Source organism: Egretta garzetta, unplaced genomic scaffold (assembly GCF_000687185.1).
Source record: "Egretta garzetta isolate BGI_Z169 unplaced genomic scaffold, ASM68718v1 scaffold279, whole genome shotgun sequence".
NCBI lineage: Eukaryota > Metazoa > Chordata > Aves > Pelecaniformes > Ardeidae > Egretta > Egretta garzetta.
In genome coordinates, this window is record NW_009260844.1 from 905,872 (window position 1) to 920,814 (window position 14,943).

The 14,943-nt window shown below is 41.7% G+C and overlaps 1 protein-coding gene across 1 annotated transcript in view; it reads right to left on the minus strand.

Moving 5' to 3' along the window:
- RPL21 (ribosomal protein L21) overlaps window positions 1–14,919 on the minus strand; it is a 19,002-nt gene extending 4,083 nt beyond the window's left edge. Inside the window, exons 1-2 of the mRNA XM_035902562.1 lie at window positions 14,870–14,919; window positions 14,561–14,625 (exon numbers count right to left, since the gene is read on the minus strand). Of these exons, the coding sequence (XP_035758455.1) occupies window positions 14,561–14,625; window positions 14,870–14,919 (115 nt within the window). The remainder of the gene's footprint in view (window positions 1–14,560; window positions 14,626–14,869) is intronic.
- Window positions 14,920–14,943: the final 24 nt, after the last annotated feature.

A 14,943-nucleotide genomic window follows, 5' to 3' on the forward strand; every position in this document is an offset into this window, starting at 1 on the left:
CGGGGCCTTCCGGGGCTGCCCGCGCCGCGCCTGACAGAAAGTCCGGGGAGGTGCCCGCCCGCCTGCCGGGCAGAGGCGGATCCCGTGAAAGGAGCCCTGGTGTGCGGATCCTGATCGACGGCCACGGAACTCGCCCGGCACAAGTTCGACCCTTTCGCTAAAACAGGGGCAAATGCCGGGTTTTTTTCATGGCTGTGCCGTGAGACGGGGCTAGGAGAGGTTTGACAGAGCAGGGGTGGCGGGGAAGCGGAAAAACGAGCCCAGCCTGTCAGGGATTCTGAGGAGAGAGTTCTGTGGAGTGGCAGGCCTGCCGTCCATAAGGAATTGTGTTTGGTAATGTAAAAAATAAGCAGCCAAGAAGTTGGTTTACGACATTAAAGAAGTGCACCGAAATTTAGATTTGCAGGAACGTGAGCCTTCTGCTCCTGTGTGTCAGTCACAGCTGCCTGACTGGAGATCCAGGTAGTCCTGGGCAGGAAAGCGCGGTGGGAGAAGCAAACCGACAGCAGAAGTGAAGAGGCTGCTCAGGTTTGGAGTTTCTTGTTATTGTAGTGGGCTTTCTTATTATTTCCATGCCACAGTCTCCAATTCGTGTGGCAGATGTTTACCACAAAGATAAAGTACGGATTCTTGACCCAAGAACCTTTATATAGCCACGGGTTGCATCAGCTGTGTGGCGCCTGAAAATGTAGTGGACTGGTGAGCAGCTTCCAGAGCTGCTGGTGTGACTCACTGTGTTTGTGCATCGTCAATACTGGAGCAGACGGGAATCATCATGGGAAGCCGATTGCAGGCAGGAGCAAGTTAAAAGCGGGCCTCCCTCCCCTCAGCTGAACACGCAGGGACAGTTCAAAACTTGCCTCAGCAAGAAGTTGCCCTGCTGCAAGAATTTTTGTTTTGAATTAAAGAAGTGCTTATTTAATTTAGGGGAGGAATGATTACTTCAAGTGGCATATAAAAACAGATTTGATCCTCTGACTAACTTCACAGTTATTCTAATGCTGTCTTGCAAAACTTCAGCTTAAGCCCTTTCTGTCATCATTTTAAAGCTAGTTTAATATTTATGGATCACAGGAATGGATATGGAGGATTAAATACGCTATCAGGTTCTGCCTGCAAAGCTAGCTGGCAGGGCGTGTTATGACAGACAGAGGCCCTGTCTCCACACGAAATCTCTTGGAGTAAAGTGTTATATTTAGAAAAAACATGTCTGTATTTCAGCTCTGCACCATGAAAAATATAGAATTTACACTACCTGATAACTACACAGAGAAAATATGTATCATTAAATATGCATTCAGCCTAGGTTTCCAAGCGTGAAGATAGTCACGAGCCTGAACAGCTCTTAGTGAGGAAGCATATTGGCAACAGATAGAGAGACTTCTGGGAGGATATCAAGCAAAGTAGAGACGGGAAGCCAAATCCTAAAAGGCATTATTGAATAAAGGAAGGTAGGCATTTTCTGTGAGCTGAAGTCCTTACTCTTGCCAGTGATTTACATAGACGGCCAATCTCCACATCAAGCAGGAAAGAATGGGGGAGAAACTCCACATGTTGAAACTCATGTCCACATAGAGGGCATGTAAGTGTAATCATAAGGGAGCAGTAACTGTGAACTTAATTGAACTCTGCTTTATTTGGGGCCAAGTAAGACATTCAGGATTTGCTACATTTTTTTTTCCTGAGTAAATTGCATGACAGGTTTATTTAAAATTTCAGTAATGTTTTTATTCATAACATTTACCTTGATTAACACGTTCCCAAGATCCTTCTTTAGCTCCACATTTCAAAGAAACAATCATGTTTCACAGTTTGTCTCCATTGAACCATGCACTGGGCATGCTGTCTGGGTCTGATCCAGAAGGCCATCCTATCTGCCAATATGTTGTACATGGTTTCCCAAATCTGTGGCCTACTGAGCACTTAAAGACTGAAAAGCCTTTGCAGGTTGCTCACAAAAGGATTTCTTAATGATGTCTGTCTCTAGCAGATAAAGGTACTCAAGCTGTGGGGTGAGTTCTGGTCCGGAAACCAGAGCTAGCAGTCAAGCAGACCTACATTCCAGACGCAGCTCTACATTCCAGACTGCAGGTGCTTCCTTTACTGCCCTGCCTCATCCCCTCAGAAACCCAGCCTAAACTGCTCTTCCTCGATCAAACTGCAGTTGTAGGATACAGATTCCAATTTCTCCTAGGCTGTACAGCTAACGCCACACCTGCTTCTGCTTCAGAAACACCACATCCTCAAGACTGGGGTGAACATGAGTGGCAACACCCAGCTTAACGTGAAGATCTGAAACCCCATGAAAGTCCCAGGCTGGTGCTCCACCCATTAACGTACTGTGAAAATCTTACTACACCATGGTAGATCGAGTTTCCCTCCTACTCTCCCTGGCTTGAACGTAGAGCAAGACAGGGAAAGCAGCTTCAGTGGGAGCCATTTCAAAAGTTGCTGGGAAAAGGAGCTTGAAAGGGAGGAGTGGGGACTCGATAAACATTACTTTATTTTTTCAGAGTGGAAAGTACCATGCCAGAAAACCCATTCCCAGTCCCCAAGCTCCCACAGCCATGATTCTGGTAGCTTCTTTGGGAGAGCCCCATTTTGTTTCTGATACTTCTCTGCAGCATCTGTCTGGGCAGCAGCTCTCTCTAAAGAATAAATGCACAATGACGATTCTGCACATGGGGTTGTCAGGAATCCTTTGCTGAAATTTTAATGCACAGTGAGATCTGGCTTGCTCCTAAGCTCAGAGAAGCAAGTGATAGACGCAGAGATCTCGAGTGTGACATTCCATTTGTGTTAGGTTATTCAGCAGGGGCGTGGAAGGAATTTAAATTAATGACAGTTTGTAAAGGGCTTTGAGGTGAAAAATTAAAAATATTCCCCTTCAGTAGGGTGTAGAACTCCTGTGTCTCACATAATGCATTCATTACATGAAAAAAAAGATAGCTGATTATGACTGGAGCAAAATATTAATAGAAATAACTGAGAATAGGTATTAAATGAAGAGGATTGAAACCTGCGGTTCCTCTGGTGATAACACTGCAAAACCAAGTGTCTAAATTGAAAATCAAGACTGTAAAGTTAATTGGTTACCCCATGGCAGGCTCCCATCCATAGAAGTGCAGCATCTACCCTGCGCTTTTAATCAAAAAGTTGCTGACCAAAGTAATCTGTGTCACCTCTTAAGTTGACCCTGTTGTTCCATTGTTCACTCTTTCCAAAAAGATCTTGTTATGGGGCATCTCAAAGTCATGCTTCTGCCGCCTTTTGTGGTCTCTTTAGCTCCCCGATGATTAGTTCTTTTTATTTCTGGTATTCAGTTCAACTCCTCATCCACAAAACCCATTCTGTAAATACAAGCCTGAGCCTAGTTCCATGGGAGTTAAAATCCATAAAATTTGTGTCTAATCAACCAATCACCTCCCAAAAATGACTGTACAAACTCCTTGAACGGTCTCGCTGTGGAATCGCGTAACTGTCATTATGGGTGGCTGTACTGAGCTGCATTGCCAGTGAGGTGTTTCATGGAGAGAGGAATGGAAAATAATGGCAGCATGCCTTTGAGAAAACTGAAAAGGCAAAAACTGTATAGACCAAGAATTGTGACGGGGCCCAGCACGTCACACATGGGTGAATGTTTTCGTTACACTAATGTTACTGACACATTAATTGCTAATTCAAAATGTTACTAGAGGCAGGTAGATTGATAGTGAAGCCAAACAGCCTTTTTTCCATCGTTATCTCAATTGCCACATAAAATCTGAAATACTGACAAGTTCTGTCATTCAGCAGAATATTTGAATAACATGGCATTCTACTTGTATGTCAGCGAATACTGCATTACTGACCACACAGTAACCATCAGGCACTTGCAAGGAAGCTATTGTGTAACAGTGACCAGCCTCTCATGGGCACCAAATAATATAATCCATTTGTCAAACTTCAGATTTATCAAACTTCATTTCAAAAGCAATTAATGTCCCTTTCCTCCCTTACTAATAGAGTGACTTCTCAGGAAACTGATTTCATTAATGCAGTGTTTTCTCAAAACTTCTTGTAAGTGTTACTACTTTTTTGAGGTCACCTGTCGCTGTGTAACCTCCCCTGAGTCCAACCCATCTAGCCAGGAACAAGCGACTCCTTGTATTTTCAGCATCAACTTTGATGTATATTTAGTTTTTTTGACTAGAGGTAATTAGCCACTTGCTGGCTGACACAGCTGGTAATTACAGAGACTTTTTGCTCCTCCATCATGGAGGAACTGAGCTGCTGCCAGCAGTAAATCTGCATAATGTGGGGATTTTTGTGGGGATTTTTTTTGTTAATGTATTGAATATAAGTATAGAATTAAAATATATTTTAAAAATTCTGATCTTTCACAATCCCCCTTAAGCTCTTCGCTAGCCCTCTTGGGAGCTCCTAACTACAGTTTAAGAAATACCTGGCTCAATGATTAGGCACATACTGCTATTTTCTGTTAATTTGTTTATATCTGAGCTTATGTGTACTTCTAGCTGGAAGAACAATGCTTGCCCTTTTTCTGTAATTATTTACACAGAAGAATGATAGCCTCTTTACACCTTCATTTTACTAAGCTAAGTAAACCAGGCTCTTGGAGCTTCCAGACACGTAGTGGACTTAGTGCATTTGCTCCCATTCCCACACCTCTCTCTTGAGTATCAGTGACCAGATCTGTACACAACAGTCCCAGTTAGCTTACTTACCATGCACCAATTGTTTCTGAGATACTTCCAGTTATTACTGAAGATGATCACAATAGATGTGATGTATAGAATGATGTATCTTACCACTCTTCACAACTACCTGGAAGGAGATTGTAGCGAGGTGGGGGTCAGTCTCTTCTCACAGGTAAAGGGCAATAGGATGAGAGGAAATGGCCTCAAGTTGCACCAGGGGAGGTTTAGATTGGACATAGGAACAATTTTCTCACTGAAAGGGTTGTCAAGCATTGGAATGGGCTGCCCAGGGAAGTGGTAGAGTTCCCATCCCTGGAGGTATTTAAAAGATGGGTAGACGAGGTGCTTAGGGACATGGTTTAGTGGTGGGATGGCAGGGTTAGGTTAACGGTTGGGCTTGATGATCTTAAAGGTCTTTTCCAACCTAAACAATTCCATGATTCTATGATTCTCCAATCCACGAAACATGAAGATCCTGGGGTTGAATCTTTTTTTTTTCTGGCTGTAAATGTTTCAGTGCTTATCCTTAACCTGCTAGCCAGGAACAAGGCGACAATTTTTTAATCTCACACTCATGCAACAGCAGGCCTCTAAGTGATTTCAGTGTCACAAAGTCAGTTCTTGTATATTGACGATTTTGCTCAGGCAAAACTTTCAGTGTCTTCAAAGAATTTTTGTCTATAAGGAATAAACAGGACAGAATTGGCCTTTAATCACTTTAAAATAGATAGGCCCAAACAAATACACTCTAGGAAAAAACTGCGGTCTGGCAAGGGCCAGACTTGGTCGACCTTTTCCTTATCTGATTTCTAGCATGTGACAATTTTATTCACTATAAAGTGTAATTTTAACAGAAGCTCAATGTATGCTGATTGGTTTTTCAAGACAGGCCTAACTTTAGAGGGCAGAGATTTATCTTTAAGTAGATCTGAATATGAGCTTTGCTGCTGGAATGTAATACCCAATGTAAAGTATCACATATGAGCACTGTTTATTATAATGGCATACTGAGTTTGAACCGATGAAATCTCACTGAAACTACATTACAAACCTGTTTTTTGGTGCTAATTCTCAGGTGAGTTTGCAGATGATGCCTAATTGTTGGGAGCGGTCAAATCACTGGAGGGCAGAGGTGCTATGGAGACGGACCGAGACAGACTGGAGAAATGGGCTGACAGGAACCTTGAAGATCAGGGCAGGCAAACACGAAGTCCTGCGCTTGGGTTGGAATAATCCCATGCAACAGGACAGGCAGAGGGCTGGCTGTAAGGAAAGGGGCTTTGCTGAAAAAGGACCTGAGGGTCTGGTGGACGTCAGCAATATGCCCTTGCTGCAGAGTCACTACATCCAGGACTGTATTAGCAGGGCAAGGGATTCCTTCTTGCCATTTGGCTCTTGTAAGACCACATCTGGAGTATGTGTCCTGTTCCAGGCTCCCCAAGACACAGAATACATGGACGTACTGAAGCAAGCCCAGCAAGAGGGCCACCAAGGTGGTCACAGGGCCTTGAAGAAGAAGCTGAAAGAGCTGGCTTTGCTCAACTGGCAGAGGAAAAGGAAATCTTATATAGCTCTTCTGCTGTCTCATGGGAGGGTGCAGCGAAGACGGAGACAGACACCTCTCGGGGGTGCACAGTAGAAGGACAAAAGGCAATGGACAGAGATTTCTGACTCGAGATAATGAAAACATTTTTAATGTAAAGGTGGTCAAAACATGGTTGACAAGGGATAATGGGTACAAGATAATCCTGAGAAGATTCCAACTGGACATGAGAGGAAAATTTTTCACAATGATAACAGTCAACCATTGGAATAATCTCTCCAGGGGAGTGGTTGACTCCACCACACTGGACACTTCCAAGACACAGCTGGACAGGGTGCTGGGCCATCCTGTTTAGACTGTGCTCTTGCCCAGAAAGGTTGGACCAGACGATCCTTGAGGTCCCTTCCAACCTGGTATTCTACGATTCTATGATTCTATGAAAAACTCAGCCAGGTTGCTCAGAGAGATGGTGGAATTAACATCCCTGGAACTATTTAAAACTCATCACAACCCTGAGCAACCTGATCTAGCTGGACCCACTTTGAGCAGGGGTTTGAACTACAGACTTCCATAGGTGCCAGAGATTGTTTTGAGTCTATGATTCCAACTTCTTAACATCAGGTGCTGTAATTTAAAAAGGCAACATGCCTGATGGATGCAACAGCATGAAGTAAAAGTGTGGGTGGAATCATGCTCTGTTCTATAAATACCCTATGGCATTGTATTAGCATATTGGTATCTGAGGTAGCCGTTCGTATTTCTCATTAATTGTTCTAATCAGAGCCATTAAAATCTTTGTTTTTAATTTCTTATGAGATGGCAAAGAACCTTGCTGGAAGGAAAGGGCTGTATAAAATATTGCTAGTATTATTGCAAGTAAAGGAACGTTTTCTACTTAGCGTTAGCTGAATTCCAGTAAGCACAAATTTAAATTTATCTTCAAACTACACCAAAGTAAATTTGTTTTTCTGTATGAGTACATAAAGACAAAGTAGCATGTTTAAGATTTTAATAGTGCTACAAAATGCTCTTTTTAATAATGCATGAAGCAACCAGAGTTATTGCAAACTCAAGTACCGAGCAGACTGTAACAATCTTTCAGTAAACATTATTGTCTTACTCTAGTTCTACGTATCTTGTGGATGCTAAAAGAAAACCCTATCCTGCCTCCATAGCCTCTTCCTGAAGAAGAAGAAAGAACCAAATACAGAAGCTACAGGACTAAAAAGCACACAGTTCTCTGCATTAAAGCACTCCACATGTGATTATAATTCCAGTTGCGTATTCTTTCCTAGGTGCTTTAGAAGAGTTTGAATTTGTGGTCAGAAAATGTCGGCCTTCACTGAGGGATTTGCATTTTTCCAAAATGGGGAATGGTCTGTAGCTTCTGCAGTCGTATGCATACCAGTATCTTAAATGCTGAACCTGAGACAGACCCCATGACATCACAAGGTACAGATGCTTTAAAATAGTTGTATTTTTTAAAATACATGTGGTTTTATTTTCACCCCGTTTTGAACATTTTCAGTCCTGCCATCACATTTTTTCAGTTTTCTAGCTTATTGAGCCAGAAACTTGCTATAATAAGCAAAAGGTGAATTTATCAAGTAATCTTCATCACCTGAACCCGGGAACTGTAGCTGCAAGGGAACTATCAAATATTGCAAGGCTTGTGATGAAATAATGAGTGTTGGCTACGCTCTGACAAGCCCTGTCAATGAGACACCAACAGCTGCTCTGAACAAACACTACAGCCAGAAAAGACAAATTAGTGGTCAGTCAAGGAGAAGTGGAACAGAGAATTAACAAAGGATAAACTTGACCAAGCTACGACCAACCAGATAAGATAACCAACTTCCCCATATGTATGGAAGGAATAACAGCACATATTTACGGAGCAGCATTGTTGTTAAGGTTCGATTCATTAATATTTGTGAAATGCTGCAGAGCCCTTCATGGAATATGCAAAATAGTAAAGTGAGCTAATTAGCATATGTGCTGCTCCAAGGCAGACACAGCTTATCCAAGGGAGAGAGGCAGCACAGGTGAAGGGGCAAAACAGGGAAAAACAAATAGAGGGCAAATGGCAAGAAGAAGTGCTGTGGGGGAAGAAGAGGAAATGAAATCGCAGGGGAAATGGAAGGAGGAAATGAGGCCATACAGGACAAAGAGGTGATGTCTGGGTTACTGCAGTATAAAAACATAGGCCACCAATCCATATGAAATTGAGCTTTATTAGTTCTGCTGCTCATGTAATAACCTGTGGTTGGTTGGTTGGTTGTTTTGGATTGCAGGTTTGTGGTTTTTTTTCTTTTTTTTCTTTTTTTTTTTTTTTTTTTAGAAAAAACTAAGTATAACCAGAGAAAAACAAGTATAACCAGATGGGAGTATTTAACTGACCATCTGCAAGTACAGAGGGGAACTGCGGGTTTTCTAGGGTATAAATCTTCCAAGAGAAGAAATCAAAATCATTCTACTTCTGCATGGCTGACAAAGAGAGCATTGTTTGAGAACTGATTGCAACGTGCACTTGAACAAAAGCTTCAGATCAGCGGAAGCACAAAATATTGCTGTGACATATGTTTCAATTAAAACAAAAATAAATAATTAACCACCCATTAGTGTCACAAAAAACACAGGCTATTAACAGTAAATGCTCTTTAGCAATTTTATTATCCCCACAAAGCTGTTTCCAGTATTTTTTCTACCTCTTATTGATAATTTTTTCCACTGTGTAGCTATCTGCATGCTGTTTTACATATTCCTCCTCAGCTTCCTTTATATCTTGGTACTGTAAGAGAACTGATTAGTGGGGGAGACTGTAATGACACAAAGACTCTTCACCTGGAGGCTGCCTGTTGTCACACTGTGCGTCACTGTTGTTATTACATGACGGCTAATCTTGCTTTTGGAGAGCGGCTGCGAAGATCACAAAAATACTATCTTGCTGCCTGTGGCGGGAAGCTTTGCTTGGTATTCTGGTAGAGAATGCAGAGACTGAAGAAGCATCTCGTACTTCTCACCTCTAGTAATGGATTTTCCAAGTTAGCGTTAGCGCACTGTCCCCGACTCCTGAGGTTTTCATATTAAGGAGAAATTGGAGTTACGGAGACAGTTGTTTCCCCAGTGCCTGTGTCAAGGATCAAAGCCATTAATTTTTTAAGAAAAGTTTCTATTATTGAAAGTATTCCATTACAGTATTAAACAACCTTATTTCTAAATATACCTGTGGCCCTAATTCTCCAAAAGATTATGTTCAGAACAATGTCAAAAAGCACACCATTATTTTCATGCCTAGCTCATGTTCTTTCATACTGAGACCACTGACACCCAAACTATACACATTTCTCTTGCAGAATACAGTGACATCTTTCAAGAGTTACCATTCTTTAAATGCACTCTTTTTCTAAGAACTGTAACTTTATTTTCAGTTAGAATTCCATCTGCTTTTAGGAGTCTAAAGACTCAAACCATGATAACAGTTTAAAAATCTACTGTTATTGTCAACATAACTAAATTCTTATATTTTACAGTCTTATTGGACATCTCAACTGATGTATATTTTAAGTGCTGTTGGTAGAAATTTTTATGCAGTTTAGTAGCATAAATTTTTTTATTTTCTCTTTTAACTTTTCAGATGCTGGTAATCCTTTGTGTTAATTGTTTGCCAGCTATATATATGGCAAGACGCCCAGTATCAGCTGAGCTGTGAAAATGAAAGTATCAAAATATCCCCATGTGTGAACTCTGCAAGAAACAACCATTACCCTCTACTTAAAAAAACCCAAAAACCAAACACAAACCAACAAAACCCAACACCCTTACTGAGGAAAGCTCTGGTCTTCTGAAATGAGTGTAAGGGAAAAATCATCATGAGCAAATTTTACCCTGTCAGAGAATTCTCACCTAATTTATTCTGTTTACAGATTTGGTCTAATAATGATTATTTCTCACACCTCTTCGTAAAATATTCTGAGATTTACTGATGAAAACTGCTAAGGAATAAAATAATATTCACCCATTGTACAATTAAGGTGTCATAATTTTTATAGTTTGTATAGTTTTCTGTGATAATAATTTATTAATGTTTTTGCTTACAATTACAACTGAGACTGAAAATGATTAAAATGTATCACTTGTTTAACTGCTTGCGCAGATCCTCCCATATCCAGTTAGTCTACCATCACCCCCCATCATGTTTCCCAGAGAGCTTGTAGAACTGTTATGAAAATAATTGTTTTCTGAAAATGTACCGTCAACATAATTTACAAAGATTAATCTGCTAATGTAGATGCTTAACTACCTGTCACTCAGTACAAGATGGTTTGATATAACATGACTTTCCAAATGTACTTCCTGTTTGTCTCTTCTGTTCCCCAATTTCACTCACATAACGTGTTAAGATTCCGGTTCTGTGTAATTTGATGCAGCTTCAGGTCTTCTGGGAATTATCAAATACAAGTTGGGGAATATTTCTTCTATGTCTTACTCTATTACCTCATAGCACAAATCCTGCAACTCCAGTTGCCCACAAAGTAAGGTGCATTTCCCTAGCAAGGCTGGTTAATATATCGTGAGAATGGTGGACGACCTTCACTGGGCTATGGGTCAATAACAATACAGACGGTGAATTCAGATGGTTTTCTTGCAAGGACCAAAGCTCCCCACTGTTACGTCTGGATCCAAATTTAAAAGTTTCCAGAACAGCAGGTATATACACAGAAAGCAACCTTCTTCTGACCTCAGATCTGACTTTGCTATGAGCAGAAGGTTGGACTAGAGACCTCCAGAGGTCCCGTCCAACCTGAATTATCCTACGGTCCTATTACACTATGATCTTGCAGTCCTACTGTATACTAGTCCAACAACAGATGTGACACATCTGCATTCAGACACTGCAGCAATAATCCGACCAGGTGGTGGTTTGACTGGTTAGCGGAGCTGGTAAACAGATCCATGGGACCAATTCTGTTGTCAAGCAACATTAACAAAAACCTGACATGCCCCACACTTTGCAAAACCATCTGTGGTCACAGATAGACGATACAGGCACAAACATACCTGTACCATGCCTACCCTTCAATTTCCAAAGCCAGCCTACCCACACACCCCAGAGTAAGCTGGGCTCCTGCCAAACCACAAGATTATGAAACAAGGAGAGGCACAGGATGAGCAGCAGCAGTTTACACTTGTTCTGTTTTCTCTTTGCTCCTCTGTGTCTACTGGTGCCTCTCTACATTTGGAGTGCAAGTTCTTCAGAAGATAGAACGGGGTTTTCTCTTAATGTCTTATGTAGTGACTAAGGGGGCGAAGAACTCTGTGTTTCTAGGTGTTAGGGTGATTCAAATACTATGCAATGACAAAAACTACACGCTCTGAGAGACTTTCTGAGCAGGGGATTAATTCTATCTGTTCAACTAATGTACTTCTGTGAGAAAAGCATTTATTCTTTAACTGAAGCCCTTAAGAGATACTGGACGTGCCATTTCTCTTGGCAGCATATTCCAAGCATTAATGTCTTCCACTGCTAAAAGATGTGTGTAATTTCTAATTCAAATTTGGTTTATTTCAGTTTGTAGTTATTTTTTATTGTTACGCCTCTCACTGTGCAAGATTAAAGATCACTGTAGCCACCTTCCAGTCTTCTTTTTGATAAGCCAAACAGATTGTCCTCTTTAAGTCTCTCCATGCAAAGAATTTTCTCCAGCCTCAAATAATTTCTCAGCATTCTTTTGACAACAAGGACACCAGAGGTGAGCGCAGTATTACCACAAAAATCTCCCCAATGCCATACATAGAAGGAAAATAACACCTCTTCCTACTTGCCACTTCTCTGGTTATATAGTCAAGGATTCTATTACTTGCTTATACCATAACATTGGACTGGAAATTTTTACTGGCTTGGCCAATGTCAGCTCTTAATTCCTTTTCAGTCACTGCTCTACACAACACAGCCCCTCATCTCTGCGGACATGACCTGCTCACTGTGTTAGTAAGTAATTCTACTTGTGCCTATACTAAAACACTGTATCTGAATGGGATGAATTTACCAAACAATATAGATCTTATGACAACCCCAGCCTTAATTTGATTTCCTATTTAGCCACTCTTTTTATCTTCACAGCACATCAGTTTTGCTTTCTCATGGCTGAAAACACTAAAAAATGTATATGTTTTTCTCAGTATTAGGATCCTTGTGCTCTCCTGCCAGCTTTCCTGAGCAACTTTACCCTTTGTAGCTGTTGTTCGGTGGATCCCACCAACCAGTTTCCTGAATAAACTGGTCTGTTCCCCTAAAGCCAGGCTCTGTAGTCTACTGCTCTCCTTCCTCAGCCCCCACAGGACCATGAACTCCACTACTCAGTCACTACAGCCCAGGCTTTGATAACCAAGCCACGGATTACCATATCCCCCAGCTCTTCCTTGTTACTGAAGAGCAGATCCAGCTGTGAATCACCCCTGGTTGGCCCAGCCAGTATCAAGAAGTTATCCTTGATGCCTTTCAGAAACCTTCCTGACTGCTTGCATTCCAATGCGCGGTGCTTGTAGCATACGTCGAGCAGGCTGAAATTCCCCCCAAACCCAGGGTCTGTGATCAAGATACTGCCTTGTTCCTGGTTAAAGTGCTCCTCAGCAGGTTGGCTGGCCAGTTGGCAAACATGCACTTTTCGCATTTTGTCAGGTGGACCTTGTCTCTCCCCAGTGATCATTTCCAATTCTCTTCCTCGTTTCCTCACATTTTACCTCATTTTAAAGGCTGATGGCATAGAAAGTGTTTCCATATTTCCCCTCATTCTATGTGGCGTGAGTTCAGTTTGTTCCTCAGTTTACATGGCATTGAAAAAAAAAAATCAGTCCCTCTGTATGTTACTAATTCAGCGTCTTCCCAACTGCTCTGCTTAGTCTCCAGCCACGATTAGATTCGTCTCTCAGATGCACCTCTCAGATGCAGGCCAGCATAGCAGTGCCTCCCCCACTCTTTTTCAAATGTGGTCCAATACCCCATGATATCTACATTTTCCCTTGGAACTACAGACAGAAAGAGCACTGCACACCAAGTATATTTTGCTTCCTTTCTCTAATTTATGGGTAGTAAGAAACTTCAAGGCAATCTCTGACTTTCCATTTGAGTGCTTTTAAGACTCCTGCAGTTTCCTATGGCCTGTACGGTTCCACTTGATGCCACATAATTGGTTCCAAACTGAATTATCTTCCAGATAATCTTACAAGCTTCTGCAACAGTGCAACTGCTTTTTGTGTCTTTGCTTTGGGGAAATAGCGTGCTGTCATATTTTCCTTGTGTCATTTTTTGAAGACTTTATCCAGTCTGGATCATACAGGAGTATCTCTTGTAGCATGTCTGAGAAATACTGTAAGGAATCGTATTACAGATGTATCTTGCAGCATTGTGTTTTAGTAGGTGAACTGCTGGATATCTGAAGGCTGGAGACTTCTAGCTGGCCAAATACTGTTCTCGCTTTTTTGCACATAAATGGCCAATCCACTTCTTTTGTTTCTATTCTTTCTTATTCTCCTGATGCTGTCCTCCCCCATGGTTTCTGTGGCAACAGTTGCTGAATGTAGTCATCCAAGAGGCATTCCTTTTCTCAAATACTATACTTTTGAAATGTACACTTCTAGACCACTGATATTATATAAAAGAATTGCTTGAGGATATTTTAGGTTGCAATAGAGTTCAGTTGTAAGGCTTCCTAAAATCATATTCTTCATGTTTCAGCTGAAGAAAACCTTACAATTTCCATTAATTTTGTTGCTGAAGAACATGTACTTCTGAAGATCATAGAAAGTATCTTGATTTAATGTTATAGATATTAAAATATCTCTTTTACAGTGAAAGGATGCATTTATGGTCTAGGACTTATATGCACAGACATTATTCTTAATAACAATGCATCTTGATCTGCTAGATATTTCCCACATATGAAAAAAAGACAGGCCAGGACATTCCACGTCAAGCACTGGCACAGGCTGCCCAGGGAAGTGGTTGAGTCCCCATCCCTGGAGGTATTTAAAGCCGTGTAGGCAAGGTGCTTAGGGACACGGTTTAGTGGTGGACTTGGCAGTGTTAGATTAATGGTTGGGGACTCAGTGCTCTTAAAGGTCTTTTCCAACCTGAATTGTTCTATATCTTAGCTAGCTTTATGCTTCTTTAATGCTGACATCAACATCTTGAACGAGTCATCCAGATTTCCGTTATAGGCTGCAGGCAAACAGGCACATCTATATGATTCATCTCATTCCCAAGCAGACACCTCAAGTAGTTGATATAAATGACTGCTCTACAGACCAGCTTTACTTTCCAAGATGTCTAAGGCTGGGGCGTGCAAATCCCAGACTCGCACAAACCGAAGAGCTGGTAATCTAGAAACGCAAGCAAAAAAGGGAAAGATGAGAGGAATTCCTAGGTGCGTGCCTCTCCACGTCCCCCTCTTCCTGGGGGAGACCCTGGAGGAACGGCTTTGACAAGACAACTGCTGTTCAGATGTCAAGTCACTGTGAAGTTGCTTTGGCCATCAAGTTGACGGGAGGCACAAGTTTTCTTAGCTCTATTTTTTAATTTGCTTTTCTGGTTTGGCAGTGCGTTACGCCGGTTCACTCTCCTCACCTCTCCAGGCCGCCCGGGAACTCTCCCTGGAAGCGGCCCAGCACGTGCATCACGGCAACACCCACTAACCCCCC